Source organism: Numida meleagris, chromosome Z (assembly GCF_002078875.1).
Source record: "Numida meleagris isolate 19003 breed g44 Domestic line chromosome Z, NumMel1.0, whole genome shotgun sequence".
NCBI classification, from domain to species: Eukaryota; Metazoa; Chordata; class Aves; order Galliformes; family Numididae; genus Numida; species Numida meleagris.
Genome location: NC_034438.1, coordinates 55,988,123 through 56,007,488, shown reverse-complemented (window position 1 = coordinate 56,007,488; position 19,366 = coordinate 55,988,123). Strand labels below are relative to the sequence as shown.

The window sequence follows — 19,366 nt, the reverse complement described above, 5'->3', positions numbered from 1 at the left end:
AAATGCACTGACTTGCTTCAACTGACATTCATCCTTCACAGCTGAAAGACTGTCTCCAAATAGATAGCCTACACATTTTCATAACAAAATGTTCAAACAGAGTGGAATCCACTCTGGACATACAAAACTCAAAAAATAAGACTAGCTATGCCTGAGAAAAAGGCAAGCCAAGTGAAAAACTACTTTTAGTTGGTTTCTAGGGATCAGATTTTAAGAGCTTTGTAGTGTTTAAGAGACAATTAAAAAAAAAGAAAAAGAAATCTAGATTTACAATTGTTAGGGCTTCAGAAATTTTGAATTAGAATACTCACCTGCTCCGGTTCTTACATACATATACAAGGGAGGGTGAGGGTGAGAAGAGAGAAAAATGGATTCTCCTCCCTTGCCAGACTCAATCTTAAGACTATATATCCATTGATTTCAGTTGAGTTACTTCACATTTAAGTATCCCAGAGAACGGAATTCGTACAGTGAGCAATATAAAGATTTATTCATGTGGTAAATATAGAAAAAGTTCACACTTTGTCTTAACACTTATTTCAAAGATCAGTGACTGAATAATAGAAGTTAATATTAATATCAAATACACATACAAGTACCAACAATCAGAAACTCTTTGGGGTTGATATTTTCTTTCTTATTATGGCTAGAAAATACTAAATACTCTCAGAAATCTTTAGTTGCTTCCATTTGCATGAAAGTATATCAGAAAGCATTTGTGCATCAGGAATTCTTTTCAGATTATATTCTGATTTCTACGCCCTGTGTAGAAAAAGAGAACAGGCTAAAAGGTGTAAAGCCTACCTCCAGGTATTATGCAAGTGGCAGGGACACTTTTTGTCACATTTGAGACCATAAACTCCCTCGGGACAAAGCCTTGTTTCACAGTGCTCTCCAGTATATCCTGGTTCACAGAGGCAAGCGCCACTAATATGGTAGCATTTCCCACCATTCATACACTGGCAGGTCTCAGCACACCGTACTCCGTAAGTGCCCACTGGACACTCATCTTGACATCTGTGAGAAAAACAAATGAGAAAGCCATTAGTTGTACTTGATGTAACCTACAACTTTTAGGGATTTAATGGAAATACTATTTACGAGGAATCTCTGATACAGGTCTATAATTCATCATAAGTAGACCAAGAATTTATATACCATTGTATTTAAAAATGCCTCTTTCTCTGGATTCCTTGCTAACAAGATGGGCTTAAAAACATTGCCTCTGCAGACTGCTCTGGAAAACATCTCTCTTCTTTCCAACAAAGGAGATAACAGGCAAACACAGACCACTGCATGTCACATTCAATAACTAGAACAAAAATGAATCCTCTTAAATCAGAACTTAGGTATGAAAAGTAATACATTTTCAAGAATTTGTTTCAAAAGCTGCCCTCCCATAATTTTTATTGTTATTTATTTATTTATGGTGAGTGATCTGGATTCTCCACTTAGCAATACTGTGAACAGCAGACTGTGCCCCTGTAGACATTCAGGCAGAAGATTCCTTGCAATTTCTCTCAGCTGAGTCCAGAGAGAGTATTTTCTAATTACGTTTATGAACATATGATGTTTTCACTATGCCTTTATTTCCTGAATTTCATTCTAACCTTTTTCTTTTTTTCCTTTTTTTTCCTTAGTAGGTTCATAGAATGATCTGGAAAAAAATCATAAAGAATCCAAAACTCTTTATTTCATCTAACTTTTCTCATTCTGTGTTCATATGTTAGAAAAGACTGGAGTTTAACCCATATGAGTAAGTAGCAATAATTTTTTGTTGCTCCTTAAAGAGAATGTCTCCTAATAAATATAGCTATTCACCAAAGTTTTTCCCTTTCATTCACAGAGCGTTTCATCAAGATAACTGATTTAGCTAACTTGTATTTCATTACTGTTTCATACATTAAAGACATTTTACGTAAAGATCGGACTGTATGTTTAACTGCCTAGGCCTGACTACCAAAGGGCAACTGCCAGTAAATGTGAACTTGAAAACTGATTCCTAATGAGTCCCCTCATAAAAGTTCATTTAATGATTTAAGAGATATGATGCAAGCTTATTGTTTTCATCTTTAACTGTCAATAGTACTACAGCACAACTAGAGGCTCTGACACAAGGACACTTGAAATATTTGGTTATGTTGTCAGGGTAGACCTCTCAGCTCAACAGATTCCTGCCTCAGAGCCAGGGATGATAACTTTTCATAGGTTATGTGTCAGGGAAAATATCCATATTCATCAGTATAAGTATCCTATAAACTATTAATTATGTAAACACAGATAAAACAATAAAATAGCTAAATCTCGAAGCTTCTGACCAGAATATTCTGACACCAAAACCCTGAGGCCTGTTGTCAGCTCGTCAGGGAATAACATGCACACAACATCTTCTGCCATTTGGGTAACTGTATGCTTTATCAGTTTACAGATTACCTGATAATATGGCACACTGTTAATGCTTTTATCAGCTTAAAACTTGCTCATTTCACCAGTTGTATAGAAAAAATCTAAATGGTAGTCTCTTTCCACTTTTCTTATATAGTTAGCATTTTAAAAAAATATATGTGTGATTGATGGTTTACTTCAGGAGAATTTCAAAGACTAGTATGATACAAGACACTGCAACATGTTCAGCAAAGCCCTCTGAGGTAGAATGGGAAGACATACTCATTTCACACTTCTGCAGTACATGCCTCAATCTGGGAATTTTAAGGTGTTTTTAAATGCTCTGACTGGAACCAGGAATAAAATCTCTTTCACTTCAAAGGGGTACCATTACAATAAAGTGGACAGCCCTATCTAAATCTTCCCTAATGAATTTATACAAATAAAGCTGAGAATGAAATTTCTCCAAATGACAACCAGTGCCCCTAGACAAATTAGACAAAATTTATCCCTCCAATTTCTTTCTAATTGCATCTTCATCAGTTCGGAAGAATTCAACTTTAAACTAGAGACTTAAACTTTAAATTAGATCACTTAAACTTTAAATTAGATCACCTAGAAACCGCAAATATACTCCAGCAATTCTTCTTTACTTGCTATATGACCAAGTTCCAGGAGCAACTAACCCTGCTGAAATCTCAGACAAAACACCAGTAAGTTAAAAATAAAAGCTGAGAATAGTTTAGCACCTTCAAATACTGTCATTTTGCTACTGGCATGTCCACACTAGCTCAGCCACTGCCCATGCCAATCTGCAGACATGAAATAAGTGGCTGTCTACAGTCATGCTTCTGACCCATTCCTGCCCTTAGAGTACCTTGAAAAACAAAAGACTGGCAAATACACCCTATTTTGCAGGAAAGAGGGAGCTCAGACTTGCAAAAGGAATGAAAATACTGCAGTCTCCAAGGAATTTCAGACTACAGTCAGATTTATATTCCAAGACAAAAAACTGAACTGCTTTAAGAAAGACCAGAGACTGATATGTGGATTCTCACACGAATATTCATTTGATCTCCCTGCTGAAATGTGTCCCTTTAAATGCATCTACCAACTACTGCTCTGTTTCTTCAGAGGCAAATTTGCATGGGTTGCTCCAAAAGTAATGCCTCCTATTTATTCCAATGAAATCTACAACAGCTACAAAGAGTAAAATAATACTATTTGATAGAACAAATTCTCAGCTACAAAACACTCTTTTTCAACATAGTCAACACCATACGTTCTGGGCTGCATTAAAACAGGAGTGGCCAGCAGGGAGAGGGAGGTGGTGGTCCCCCTCTACTCAGCTCTTGGGAGGCCCCATCTGGAGTAATGCATCCAGGCCTCGGGCCCCCAGCACAAGAAAGAAGTGGAGCTCTTGGAATGGATTCAGAGGAGAGCCACCAAGATGATCAGAGGGCTGGAGCACCTCTCCTGTGAAGAAAGATTGAGGGAATTGGGCTTGTTTAGCTTGGAGAAGAGAAGGCTCCGGGGAGACCTCATTGTGGCCTTCCAGTACTTGAAGGGAGCATATAAACAAGAAGGGGAACGACTGTTTACATGGGTGGATAGTGATAGAACAAGAGGGAATGGTTTTAAACTAAGACAGGAGAGGTTTCAGTTAGATGTTAGGAGGAAGTTTTTCACTCAGAGTGTGGTGACGCACTGGAACAGGTTGCCCAAGGAGGTTGTGGATGCCCCATCCCTGGAGGTATTCAAGGCCAGGCTGGATGTGGCTCTGCGCAGCCTGGTCTAGTGGTTGGCAACCCTGCACACAGCAGGGGAGTTGAAACTAGATGATCTTTATGGTCCTTTTCAACCCAGGCCATTCTATGATTCCGTGATGATTAGCTATGCATTCTCCCTAGTGATGAACTAAGAGCATGCTTGCCAGGCTTGTAAAAATCTGCACCAGCAGAGGTGATCTGCTGTTTCACAGCTGCTATGACAGCATTGTTGCTAGGAAAACATTGCCCATGCAGTGCACCTTTCATCAGCCCAAACAGAAGTTAGAAGGCACAAAATTCAAACTACATAGTGGGCATGGTAGGATAGTCCAGGCAAGACTGGCAATGTGCTCCACAGTCTTCAAACTGATATGGGGCCTGGAGTTACTGTTTTGTAAGAGAAAGGTTGTCTTCTTCTCTGTCCTGACTCTGAAGTTTGAGCCTTCAGCTTAGTCAGTGTTGCGATGGTTTGTCTGAGTTAAAGGAAATGCAGAAGGATCGCCTTTTTCCTATCCCGGAAGATAGCGCACATTACTTTACTTGCTGAGGGCTGTGTCTTGAACATCTATGATGGGGAATTTACATTTCCACTCCACGGATTGTTGTTTTGGCTCCACCTCTTAGTGGTGACACCACATCTTGCCACCACTAATGATGTGATCCAGAAAACTGCCACCTTCAGCCTTGTATTGGTTCAATAGGTCCTGACAAACTTGCATACAATATTCTTCCTGTTCCTGTGTGAACGCCTCCTGGGACCCCACCTGCCACAAGCTTTCACAGAATCATAGATTAACAGAATCATAGAATCATAGAATGGCTTGAGTTGGAAGAAACCTCAAGGATCATCAAGTTCCAACTCCCCTGCCACAGGCAGGACTGCCAGCTGCTAGATCAAGTACTAGATCTGGCTGCCCAGGGACCCATCCAACCTGGCCTTGAACACCTCCATGGACGGGGCATCCACAACCTCTCTGGGCAACCTGTTCCAGCACCTTACCACCCCCTCAGTGGAAAACCTCCCCATGACATCTAAATCTTCCGTCCTTTAGTTTAAAACCACTTTCCCTTCTCCTATAACTATCTACTCATGTAAAAAGTTAATTTCTCACATTTTTATAATCTCACTTTAAATACTGGAAAGCCATAATGAGGTCTGCCCATAGCCTTCTCTTCTCCAAACTGAACTGGCCCAGCTCCTTCAGCCTGCCTTTGTAGGAAAGGTGCTCCAGCCCTTGGATCACCTTTGTGGCCCTCCTCCAGACTCTCTCCAAAAGCTTGACAACTTTCCTGTGTGGGGGGCCCCAGAGTTGGATGCAGTACTCTGGCTGGGGTCTCACCAAGGCAGAATAGAGGGAGATAATCACCTTCTTTGCCCTACCAGCTACCCTTCTTCTGATGCAGCCCAGGATACTGTTGGCCTTCTGGGCTGCAAGCACACTCTGCTGGCTCATGTTAAGTTTTTCACCTACCAGGACACCTAAGTCCTTCTCAGCAGGGCTACTCTTAAGGAGTTATTCTCCCTGTTTGTATACATATCCGGGATTACCCAACCCAAGAGCAAAACCTTGCGCTTTGCTGTGTTGGACCTCATTAGGTTCACACAGGCCCACATCTCAAGTTTATCAAGGTCTCCCTGGATGGGCATCCCTTCCTTCTACCATATCAAGTGCACCTCTCAGCTTGGTGTCATCAGTAATCTTGCTGAGGGTGCACTCAATCCCATCACCTATGTCATTGATAAAGATATTGAAGAACATCGGTCCTAAGACAGACCCCTGGGGGACACCGCTCATCACCAGCCTCCACCTGGACGTATACCCATTGATCACAACTCTCTGGCTGCGATTACCCAACCAATTCCTTATCCACTGAATAGTCTACCCTTCAAATCCATACCTCTCCAATGTAGAGAAAAGGATGTAGTATGTGGGGGGGGGGGACCATGTCAAAGGCCTTGCAGAAGTCCAGGTAGATGATATTAGTTGCCTTCGCTTTGTCCACTGATGCTGTCACTCCATCACAGAAGGCCACCAGATTGGTCAGGCATGACCTTCCCTCCACAAAGCCAAGCTGGCTGTCTTGGATCACCTCCTCATCTCAAATATGCCTTAGCATGTTTTCCAGGAGGATCTTCTCCGTGATCTTCCCAGGCACAGAGGTGAGGCTCACCAGGCTGTAGTTCTCCAGGTCCTCCTTCCTTCCTTTCTTATAAATGGGAGTGGTGTTTCCCTTTTTTCAGTAACTGGGGACTTTGCCTGACAGCCAAGACATTTCAAATATGAGGGAAAGTGGCTGGGCTACCACATCAGGCAGCTAAAGAGTCAACTTTGTGATATTCCAACATTGTGACCTTTTCCAACACATTAAGGCAATATTCAGTTCCATACATTGTTCCCTGGTCATGATCTACCAAGTCACACAGATGAGCTTATCAAGATATTCTACATTTTGTGGTGTCACAGCTGTGCATGGCTGTACAGAACGTGGCTTGTCTTTCTCATCACTATTGACACTCCAGAAACGTACCACCCACCACCTCACTGTGCTCATATCCACTGTTTGGTCCCAGTTAACATTCACCAAGCATCAGTGAATGTCAATGGGTGCCATTTTTTCTGCATGGAGGAATTCAGTGACACACCTTTGCTTCATCCACACTTCCATGTCAGACACCATTCTGTCAAAATGCCCCCCCTGCTGCCATCTGTCAGACAGCAACAAGATGTGATGGGATATCAGTGAGAAGGTTCAACCTCTACTGCCATACCACCAACATCCACCTCTGACATCACAGGCCAACATAATCAAATAGGAAGCATTACTTTTGGAGCAGCCCTCATAATTTTGGCAGGCAAATGGCTCTGAGCTAATTGTGTCTCTTGTTCATATTTTTTTTCCCTTATGCCAGACACAGCTTTCCCTATGTCCTGTGAAGCTCACGTGGGAAGAGCGTATGGTTATAATACTTACTATTGTTGGCAGAGATTCCCTGGAATGACCACAGTGATTAAGCCACTGCTTACTTCAGCAAGTGAGTTTAGTGCTGTTTAAAATATATGCAGGAAAACATTTCTTTCACCACTTAACCCTGCTTCAAAAACTGCCATTTTCTTTCATCTGAAATCTACCAAAGAAGATTTTTAACAGCAAATTAGAAAATAACAAAGTTTCATTTCTTCATTTGAATGAAATACTTCAAGAGACAACTCTCCAGCTTGCTCACTTTGAAGAAGAACTGGAGGAGCTTTCCTTGCTACAAGGAGTGCCAAACATCTGCAGAAAACTAACAGCTTCTCTCCTTACCCCACAGCCCTATCTGTATCATTCTGCACAGCAGTCAAACGAAGACCCACAGGACACTGGCAGTGTGTGAGCCACAGCATAAAAATCCTGAAACCAAGCAACTCTTCACAGAAGAGTAATTACTTTTAACTTGTCACTCAGTATGAGGTAAGTGACATGGCAAACAAACTTTTATTCATATTATGGGCATTTTCATTTCTCTTTCTACTACTTCTCTTCTTTCTCTGTTATAGCAGATCCCTTGTAGGTTCAGCAGTCTGGCAAAAAATAAATTCTTTCTTACCGTTCCCCTGTGTAGCCTGGGCTGCAATGGCATTGACCTGTCGCTGAGTCGCAGATCCCTCCATTGTGGCACTGACACTCCTGGGAACAATTTTTCCCATAACGACCCTCAGGACAAGGCTGACCACAGACCATGCCCTGTGTATGCAGAAAAAAAATCTTACATTTCCATTTCAGGCTGAATGGACAAGGAAGAAAGGTTTGTAATGAAGGAAGATCAAGATCATGTCACTCATGTAGTTCTGTTCCTGGAAATGCAGGGCTCATCTCCATCTCACAGTGTATGTTTCAGCATTAAATAGTAACAGTCCTCTAGGATTTCCATTTAGTAGGCCAAAGCTCATGGAAAATACTATTTCTAAGCAACACTGAAAATTAAAAAACATTTAAGACTAATTGATGTTGAACTCTTCCCAGTTTCTTTATCAGTAGTGGTATAGATCAAGATATTTGGAAATGCCCTCCAGTGAATAACAGCATAGAAATCCACAGTTGCTGTAATGCCTCAATTATACAGCTTCATGATCACTTGTTATTTCTGATGAAAGGAAAAGCTGCTTAATTTCACTGAAAACGGTGTATCTTAAAAGCTTCTTTTCCAAAAGATTTCAATTTCTGCACTGCTAATTACATATTTGGAATTAACTGCACCTATGTAGTGACAGAAGTATCAAACCTTAAGACTTAAGTAGCCAATCAATGAGAAGCAGATTTACAAGTATCCCATCAGGCAAAAGATACACAGGAATTTTAGCTTACGTAAGACACTTCAGAGCTTGTATTTGACTACTTTATGCCAACTTTACACAGAAAGCAAAAAAGGTTATGTTGACAAAAACGTGTCAGACAAAACTGAAAAATCTAAAACTGATGTCAAATTATGCTTAAATAACTATTTGGCATGGATAATTAATCAAAAAGCCAAATAGTAATTTATTAGTTAAGATACACACTAGCACAAAATTTTCACCACTTCTTCATATACTATATATTTTTACATTAGTGGCATTGAGGTCAACAGAGGAAGTAAAGAAAACATGCAAACAATTGTATCCCGTGATCAATAATTTATGTTCTTCCATCATTAAATGGAATAAATGTTAAAATTACCATAATCCAAGTTAGGCTGACAGGTGAGCAATGCTCACACAGTGAGACATCATCTGCTCACAGCAATGTACTCTAGCTGGTGAAGAGCTCATGTTACCACTGAACTCCTCATATATCATGAGATAATTAGAAGTTCAATAAGTGTGGATTTTCACCCACCATGGACATGTACATGGAAAAATTATGAATAAATACGATTGATAAATATTATCTGCAAATGTTTTCTAAGGAAACAGTTGGGCTTTGATCACTTTCCATCCTTTTGATCACCTTCCAATTCCATTATTTCTAACTCAGAACTGGCAGTCTGGTAAGGAAGCCTACGTGCAAATGAGGAATTTCATTTGTAGCTTCATTCCCTACCCACCAACCAGTAGGTAGAAAGTCAAAAGATAACAGTCAGGTTTTGATGTCTTGTTTCTGTTAGCATCATTTAACACAATACCTCAAAGTTTGGGTTTTTTTTTTTGGAAATGCATACTATACATTTGAAAATAGATGCAAAATTCCCCATGAAAAATATATAATGTCTCTCTAGGGATGTATCTCTAGACTCTCTAGAGTATTAAGTTCCATCCACAAGTGAACGCTTTCTAGACAAAATTTAAAGGACATTACCTGCTTATGGTATAATTCATGTTCTTTGCTTCCCAGGAGCTTACACGGTTAAAAAGCCAGTGCAGAACTGGAGGATTTTCAGCAACAGATGGTTTTGCTAGTATTTTATTCCAGTTCTTTATTCTGAAATACACTTATTACTCCTGGCTCCAGGCAGACTGCATTTTATGTTCTAATTCACTACTCTTTTCTGATGCTGCCTGAAATGTAGAAATTTGGAAATTTTGTGGGGCACTGTTGATTTCAGAAAGTGTTTTTACCATCCATCCTGGCGGGCATGCACACTCCCCGGTCACGTGGTGGCAGATGCCTCCGTTCTGGCAGGGGCATCTCTCCTCGCACTGCGGCCCGTGCTTCCCCGGGGGGCAGAGATCCTCACAGCTGCAGAGGTGGTACACAGCAGACACAGCTGTTACTTTGGCACAAGCCTTGCCCTCCAGCTACCTCCGTATTGCTAATGCTATCATTTGTTTATGGTCAAAAGTACGCAATAGAAAGCAGTTCAAAATAGAAGCAAACTGAATGTTGTATAGCATCCATGCAACACACCTAAGGGAACAGACTAGAAGGTAACAGAAGTTACTCCAAACTTGATTTCCCGTTAGCACTTTTTAAACCCTGCATCTCCCCCCTGTATACAACATGCCCTCTGCTTACAAGGCTCCAGTGTATCCCGGAGGACATCTGCACTCTCCAGTCACATGGTCACAGGTGGCTCCATTCTGGCACTGACATTTCTGATGGCAGTCATTTCCATACGTCCCTTGGTCACAGCGCTCCTCGCAGCGCCAGCCTTTGAAACCGGACGCACAGTGGCAGGCTCCAGTGATGGGGTTGCACAAGGCTCCATTTTTGCACTGACAGCGACTGCTGCAGTGAGGTCCCCAGTGGTCACTGTCACAGGCTGGAAGAGCAGAAGGAAAAATGTAAACCACTTCTGCAACAGCTCACATTAGAGCACTGATGATATTGTGAGTCAACCATAAGGAAATAAGAAAGAAAAAGTTATACACCAAAGTTGTTATTTGGCACATCCTCAGCTCCTCAATAGAAATTAAATGTTTAGTGGTAAAACATTATCTGGATGTAGTGGGTTTGGTTATCCAGTGTGTCTTCACAATCACTCAAGTGCATCTTTTCTTGCGTGTGCCAATGCAGCCCATTAGAATGCTGTAAGTGACCACTAGGGGTAATTCAGAATCAAAAGAAAAAGCCTATTGCTTAGGAAGAAATTTTTCTTAAGTGAGAAACATGGGAATTCTGTAAAGAGCTGGAAGGTTAAGGTCACTTAGAGTTCAGCAGGAATGTGCTTATCACATGGTCAAATGACCTGGTTTTATTTTTGTGTTCTATCAATAACTGCAATGCAACAGAAAAGCGTCAGTTGCAGCTACTGGAAGTCCAGACTCCCCTCAGTGCCTGACAACCATTGTTCTCTCAGTCTTCTCCTGGGGCAAAAAAGACAGGCAGAGAACAGGCACGCTTTCCTGGAGTATGGCAAAGTAATTCAAGACACATCCTCAGGGTAGGAATTGTTCTGCTATGGGAGCTGTTCACTTAGGTTACACAAATGAAAAGGGATTAGAGCCTTTTAAGATTAAGTAAAGATCACAAGAACCTGCATGCTTAATGGAGATACTGGGAACACCTACACACAGCAAAACGTGGAGCAACAGAAAATACTGTATGCATTAAAAGCGCCCAGCAATACTGTCAAACTGACAGAAAGACTACCCAACTTACTGTCACTGTGGTTTCTCCATTTATCTACTTGATGATGTTTATTTTCTGCTCTGGACTACACACACAACACTATACACACTGCCTATGGCATTCAGCTCATCACAGGTTGTCTTTACCCACAGTAACTCACATTCATTCACAACTTCTATCTACTTCAGCACACTCACATGGAACAGAAAATGCAGTCTGCTTAATGAGCAGGTGATTGTCCTCAGCAAACTAGATATTTGGGGATATATTTACATATGTAAGAACAGTGGAACTTCTGAGACAGATGCAAGTTCTCTCATGACTGAACAGGCACCTCTACACTTGTTTTTTTTGCTTGATATATTAGCCTGGATTTAGATAAGTCACTCTTCTGCTCCCAGACAAAATATACAATTTCAATTTCAGTTATTCCTCATAGAATAATAATTAAAACAAAAAAGTTAGGGATGTTTGATAAAAAGAAGAATCCAGACTGACTGACAAAAAAAGGCTGTTCCAGTGCAGAATTCAGTCAAGGATGAACATGGCCTAAACACACCCTAGATATAAAGACATGGCAGACAATGTTTGGTTCATAAATTTCAGCTCATGCACTTTTCCCCGTAGCTGGTGAGTGGTGTGCAACAACATTCACGCACCTGTTTGGAGAATTGGTTTAATTAGAGTCATACAGTCCAAACCCACGCACCTTGTGTCTACAATTGCACAGACACCCAGTCATGGAGACTGCCTTCCTACTCACTTGTGAAGCAGCAGAGCCTTGCACCCCCTCTGCTCCGTTTACAGACCCATCCCCAGTCTGCCACCCCTCCCCAGGATGCATCTTGCTGACTCCTGGGGATTTACTGATGTATGAGGTGAACGTGCTGTGTCAATGAACTTGATCCTTTCTAGACTATTTTACTGCAAGAGCATGCACTACACAGAATAAAATAATTTATTAGCTTCCTGACGTGATCTTCACACTATATTTACAGGAAAGCATTAAAATAAAAAGCAACGTATGGATGCTAATAGGATTTCCAGCCTCATGACCATTCTCCTGGCAATGGCCAGGTGGGTAACAAACACTGAGTACGTGATTTTTCATTATAGCACAATGGTGAAGCATCCCACCAGGACTGTGGTTGCTCTACCATAGTGTGGATGCACAACTGTCCATTATGCAAGGCCTCTCACCAGCCTAGCATCTAACTGTGAGTTATGGGCAGAGCTGTGGAGAAATTTGCAGAATTAATGGGAAAAACTAATATTTTTGAATGAGACATGTGAATCGTGTATTTTACCTCTATATCCAATGACTGCTAATTAGTAATATTCCCCATAGGAAATTAAAGTGATTTGTCAGAAACCGATACTCAGTTTTCCATTAAAGAAGAAAAAAGGCAAAGGGTAGAAATGTTTTCTGTGGTGAGTTTATTTTTAATTAGCTTTCAAAGCAGAATTTACCAACTATTACATCAGACTGCTGCTGATGCTTCCTAGTATTGAGAAACTGAGAAAGCTGGGCTGGAGGTTGCACAGCTGCTGATCTGGTGGAATGGATAGTCTCTGCATTAATAACTATCGTCAGATTACAGACTGTCAGCTGGAGTTTAATCAGAATAGCTGCTCCGCTGTCCTGACTGCACCAAGGTCACAGACATGCACGCATATGCTAACACTACATGCACACACACACCAAAGTGCCAGCAACTGGCTTCCGAACAGAGCTGAGGTTGTACATCATCTGTCTCAGCACAGGATGTGCATGAAAGAGAAGCAAAATATAGAAACAAGAGTCCTGAGTTCAGAAAAACTCAATCTGTGCACCAGGGTTAATTTTCTGTATTTATCATAAAGAAATAGCCTAATGCTGCTGTTTTATGCAGAGCACCATTGTTACAAAGGTTACTCTTTTTTTTTTTTTTTTTTTTTTGGTGCATATATGGTATTTATCCCCAGTTTTCTCTGTTTTAAGCAGATAAGTTATCTAACTGCACTGCTCACTATTGGCTTTCATAGGAGACTCCTAAGGTCCTTCCTACCTCCGTCTTACACTGTTGGGGATAAAAGATTTCAAAGCAAACGTTTAACAACATGGTGGTGTTGATGCCATATCTTGTTGCCATTTTTGCTTTTATACTTTCTGTTTGTCTGCACATCTCACAATGCTACAAATATCAGATGGGAATCTTTTCCTTCAAAAGGCTGCTCAGTCAAAGCAAAAGCCTCAGGGAAAAAGGGCACCACATTGTATAAACCCTCACTTAAATGAGCAGGTGCAGTACGAAACTCTAAGACAATGCAAGTCTACCAACACAAAGAAATGCTCTCTGAAACTGAGTGCCAAATGTTGATTTTACGAACATACAGAAGATAAAGGATTCAAGTATGAAAAAAACGCTTTCAAGAAAAAAAAGAAATGAAAATCTGTGATGTAAATTGCCATCATTTTTTGGTCTTTTGCAGCATTTGTGAAAGTTTAATGTTCTGTATTTCCCATAACTTCAATGCACATTGTCATTATGTGAAACTAGATGTGTTTTTATGCAAATGGCTTCTGAACTGCTGGTGATATGCAAATTGCAGCATAGGGAAACTTGATATTTTATAACACAAAATATTGATTTCCATAATTATTTAGAAGCATCTTTCAAGAATTCAGTAACTTCTTTCTTATTCTGTATAAACAAAGATATTTTCAATAAAATGTCATTGCGCACTTGGTGGGCTTTTTTGCCCATTTTTAGTTGATTTCACTGAAAGGCAAAAAAAAAAAGAGAAAAATGATCAAGTAAGTTTATTCTTGACAAACCCATCTTGATTACCTACAATTCTATACTTCTGTAAAGAATAGCCTATAATGAGAACAAAATAAGGCTATCAAATCAGGTCAAAGAACATTTCAGTAAAATTATACTTAGAAACTCTGTCTTACAGCTACTCCATAAGAATGCTACAATTCACTTTATAAAATCATATTCAAGACAGACAGTGATTTTTTGTGGGTTTTTTTTTTTTTTTTGATTGGTCAGCTTACTTTTTTAAGATCTGGCTTCCTTTTTTCTCTTTTCTTTTTTCTCTTTTCTTTTGTATTCCTTTTTACTAATGAGGATGTGAAAGCAAAAAATCACAGCAGAACTCAGATTCACTATTTTTATCATTGTTATTGAAGCTGTCCTACATGCAGCACCAAGATAACAGAATGGAATTTTATTTTGGATTATATATCTTTCTGACTTTTTACAGGAAAACACTGTTGTATATTTCTGGAATCATATATCATTGTCACCAATACAGAGGGGACTCTTATTGCAGTACTGGGCTATAGAAATTTTATGGTCTTTTAAAACAACTGAGAACAAAATCTCCTTTTCCAAAAAGCAGATACAAAGTGAACCACTCCCTCTCTTAGAACCTAATATTGTCAAGAACAAATCTAAAATTAATAAGCAGTAGCAAATATGCAGAATTCCTCTCTGTCTCTTCAAAACTTCAACATCATTTCCTCAGATAAGTTACAGACACTAGTAAGTGAAAGATAATTTTCTTTGCTCCAGTATGTAAATTAAACCGAAGCTGTCTGTAACCTCAACATTAGCTCTGACCATCCTTTCTTTGTTTGTAAGTTGTCATGTCAAGGACAAGTCTAAATCTTTGCCATTTCCTTGGCATTCCTTCTTTGACTCTCAGATATCTATTGGTTTGTCCTTACTTTCATGGCCTTTATGGTCTAGCCTTCATCTATCATTTCTCATTCAGTGCACAAATATCAACCATTGCATTTACATCGTCCATGACCTTAGGCCCTTTGTTATATTTTGAGACCATTGTCTTCCTGGCTTCTCCTAAAGTAGCCCCTGCAACTTGGCACAGCTCTCCATACCACAAGCTATAAAATTGCCAGACTGTCCTCCTCCATGTCTCCACCTTACAACTGCTCCTTTCTGTGAAGTCTGCAAAAAGTTAACACTAACTATGAGGCAAATATGCTGAAATTGCTACCTGCCAGTGTCATTTGCTTCCTCCCTCATCTCTTACATGTCTTGAAATTTGTTTCTAATCTGTTCTTTGCCATCAATTATAGGTTCTCTGGGACAGAGTCAACTTTCCATTCTGTATTTTCACTTGCAGAAGGTCAACCATATGCTGGGCTGCAACATAAGAAGTGTGAAACAGCAGGTTGAGGGAAGTGATTGTCACCCTCTACTCCACTCTCATTAGGAGCTGGAGTACTGAGTTCAGGCCTGGGCCCCCAGCATAAGAAAGACATGCAGCTGTTAGATTGGGTCTAGGGGAGGGCCACAAAAGTGCTCAGAGGGCTGGAGCACCTCTCCTATGAAGACAGGCTGAGGGAGCTGGGCTTGTTCAGCCTGGAGAATTGAAGGCTCCAAGGAGACTTCACTGCAGACTTTCAGTATCTACAGGGGCCTGCAGCAGGAAAGGAACACTTTATCAGGGAGCATAGTGCTGGACAAGGTGCAATGTCTTCAAACTGAAAGAGGACAGATTTAGATTAGATTCTTCACTCATAGGGTGGTGAGGAACTGGCACAGGCTGCCCAGATAAACTGTGGATGCCCCATCCCTGGAGGTGTTCAAGGCCAGGTTGGATGGGGCCCTGGGCAGCCTCATCTGGTGGGAGGTGTCCCTGCCCATGGCAGAATGGTTGAGACTAAATGATTCTTAAGATCCCTTCCAATTCAAATAATTATGTCATAATTAAGAATACCCAATGCTAGTAAAATAGATCAGTACTGAGAAAATGCTGATTTATCCAAAGGAATAACCCACTGACAAGCTTGCTTGCAATCATAAATTGTCCGAAGGCTGTCTGTATTTTAGAATTTGGATCTTTTCCCTCATCTCCAGAAGTCAGAAACCTGCTTAACATAAATCCACCTTGATAGAACTATTATTTTAGATTTCCAGTTGTAAGCAGACATAATATACATCATGCTTCAGATGAAAATCTTATCAGAAAATTGGATAAATATCCTCCTTGACAGGAAAGAGAATATTTCACTTACATAGCAGCAGTCACCGAGATCATGTTTTACATAAATGCATCATGTACATTTGGTCTATGCAAAATATGAATAATACTTCATGGGTTCTCACTTACTCTTTGCTGATATGGAGAGGAAAAGTCATAGCCATACAAATGCAATTCTTAGTGATCATAATTTCTAAGCTTCTTTCTGTTTAGAACATTTATTCATTCACTAAGAAAAAGCCATAATAAAAATATAGAATTTGGCACTAATCTAAATCCAGATCATCCTTACACTGGAAAGTTTACAGAGTATTGAAACTGTTCTCTGATACTACAATTTGGTCAGCTATGAGTCTAAATTCACAGCATTTGTTTCCCTTAAGATACTCCTGCAGGGTAGAGAACAGATAATTACTTTCCTGAGTGAAATTAAAACCAAATAAAAGTCCTGCAGATTCTGAAATGAAAAAACCCTCACAGTTTGACAAAATGCATTAACCCCTAGTGCTGTCAACCTGTGTGTCAGTCCAGATTTCAAGACATTAAATGTGGAATACAGCGAACAAAAATTTCAGAGGTGGGTCTAAAAGGCCAGAAAAAAGTCCAAAAAAATATTAGAATAAAAATATCTTTCAGAAAAACTTCAGAGTCTTATTTAATAAAAACATGAGATTATTCTCCATACACTTTTGGGTATAGTCTATTGTAGTCACCTTGAGATATTATGAAAATTCATGCACATATGTATCAGAAAACAAATCTTTTCCTGCAGACAATCACTCATGGTAATTCTAAAGTATCAATGCATTTTAGTAAAAGACTTATTTTACCTACATCCCAGACACAGCAATGTGTAGTGGGTTTTTTTCCAAAATACACATTCTATTAAATCTGGAATTCCTTTGAGTCTTTTGCTTCTATCTGATTTCATTTGTTACATTGAAGGCTTTTTACCCTGTGGCATATTTTTCATTCTTGCTTTTTGTTTTGTGTAAAAGAAAGGATTTTTATTCAAAATGCTAAGCATTTATTTAATTTAGGGATTTTTTTTTCACTTTTTACTTTGTAAAAGCTTTTTGACCCATGAAGCGGAAGAACAATAGAAATGTGTTTTCCAGATCCTATGAAAGACTGGAACTATATGCCTTTCACATGCCATAAATTTCAGAAGACTCTTTAAAGTGCTTTAAACATTGGAACACAAGGCTGGATAATTGCTGAGGAAAACACACACACAGGGCTCTTGGTGTTCAATTTATCTTGGTACTGAGATAAAATGTGTTAAAAATAATCACTGTTACAGGAAAAGTTATAGAATTATAACAATCTGATTGTATTTTTAAAAATTGATTGTTGTCCATGATCCCAGTATTGCACAGATCTCCTTATAGAATATTAGTTTTTATCCTTTCTTCTTTTAATAATACTTTCTAACATCTTGAAGGTCACCTTAAATTTTAAATTAGTAAAAAATATTATCCTGTGTAGCCAGTGACTAAATATGTAAGACAGACTAAAACAAAACCAATACTGAAATTATGCTTGGACTGTTGCTAGGAAAAAAAATTACACAGACGTTATCCAACAAATCAACTCAGGTAACCACAAATACACTGAGTTTAAAAAGTGATCAAAGACAAAAAATGATGTGTTTCTCTGATGCAGAAAATTTTTACAAAGGAATAAAATCATTACCATTTGCTGCAATGCCTTCCTTCAGTAAATATCAACTTAAATTCTGTAACTGATAACTGAGTTTTGCAGAAAATATATCTATTTTTCTTCATCCTTTCCTGTAGTGAATACACTGACAATGAAGGTGATACCAACTTCCAGTACCGTCTGTTTTCCCTCTTAGCACCTGATCTAACCTGTTATTGGGTTGATTTTTTAGTCCAAAGACACTAGCCTTCTCTGAGGCAAAAATAAATTGTTCAGATGGAAAAACTGGTAAGTCAGTCAGCAGAATTGCAGAAGTTCCAGCAAAGGATGTGGGAATGTTATGTATAATAGGAAAAGTTTAAATTTAAACTGCTTATGACGTGTTGTCACTTTTGCTAACATGATGTATTTGCACACGTGGCCATTCGGAAGCTGGGGGGAAAAGATCTACATTACTTGAATGAGCTATTTCTCTACATTTTCCATAAAAGCCACCAGCTCTGTACTGGGACACTGCAGTTACACTAGTGTGTTCAGCAATTTCTAAGTTCTATGAATTAAGCTTCTCCAGCTTGAGTACGTGGTTAAAATCAGAATCTATTCCTAAAGTCTGCTATGGCTTAGTAAACTTGAGCAAGAGCTAGTTCTCTATGTATATCTTGTAAGCTCTTAGTCAGAATGTTTTTGAGAAACAAAATCGGAAAGCAATGCCAGCATTCAAGATTCACAGGCTGTGCTATTGAACATACAAGATGCTCCTGGGCACCTTGCCAGGTGCCTGCACTTCGGGGGCTGTTTCATTTGGGGTGCAAAGGTGCCTGCAGAAAATATTCACACGTCCACCTCATAAGGGTTAATGGATATTACAAGCTCCACTGAGAAACTGGCAGCGCCTGAAACTCACGTGAGCGTCTCACACAAGCTATGCCAAGCGATCCAGTTTCTGCCATATTCTGCATCTGCCAAGTATCATGAAGAAAACAGCAAGTTTTCATAGACTTTGAAAACTTTACAAACATCCACGACTGTAAGTGAAATATTAACTGTAGCAGAGCTACTGTACTGTGCAAGTTTCCTTAACAAGTGTATTTATAGGTTAAAAGATGGTTTTCCTAGATTACAGCTTTAAACACAGTGCTTGAAATATTAAAGAAAAAGCCAAACTGTTCTCTTCTCATGGTTTATAAAACCATAGAGTCAAATTATGCCTTAATGCCACTTGTTCTACCTCCATGCCCTCGGAGTATAGTCCCAATGAAAATACAGCAATTCAAACAAATCTGAGATTAAACAATCAAACAGAAGGTGCCTATTCATGTTTCCACAGGCAGTTCTAGCATACTTTTCATAAACCAAAATGGAATACATGTCATTCCTTTTTTCCTTTATTACTCAGGCCAGCTGGGGACCAGGAATGCTATATATCATTTACAGTCAAGCCAGTGTAATATTGACACTGGCCTTTTGCCCCCACTCCAGCTTATGCAGAAACTGTCCTATTGATTTTGACAGAATTATTTGTG

The 19,366-nt window shown here is 39.6% G+C and overlaps 1 protein-coding gene across 6 annotated transcripts in view; it reads right to left on the bottom strand.

The window, feature by feature from the left end:
• MEGF10 (multiple EGF like domains 10) overlaps positions 1 to 19,366 on the bottom strand; it is a 104,675-nt gene that overhangs the window by 42,723 nt on the left and 42,586 nt on the right. For all 6 annotated transcript variants that reach the window (XM_021379833.1, XM_021379831.1, XM_021379837.1 and 3 more), the window contains 4 exons: positions 10,128 to 10,374; positions 9,731 to 9,851; positions 7,744 to 7,880; positions 805 to 1,017 (listed from right to left, as the gene is read on the bottom strand). In XM_021379833.1, coding sequence (XP_021235508.1) covers positions 805 to 1,017; positions 7,744 to 7,880; positions 9,731 to 9,851; positions 10,128 to 10,374 — 718 coding nt within the window. The remainder of the gene's footprint in view (positions 1 to 804; positions 1,018 to 7,743; positions 7,881 to 9,730; positions 9,852 to 10,127; positions 10,375 to 19,366) is intronic.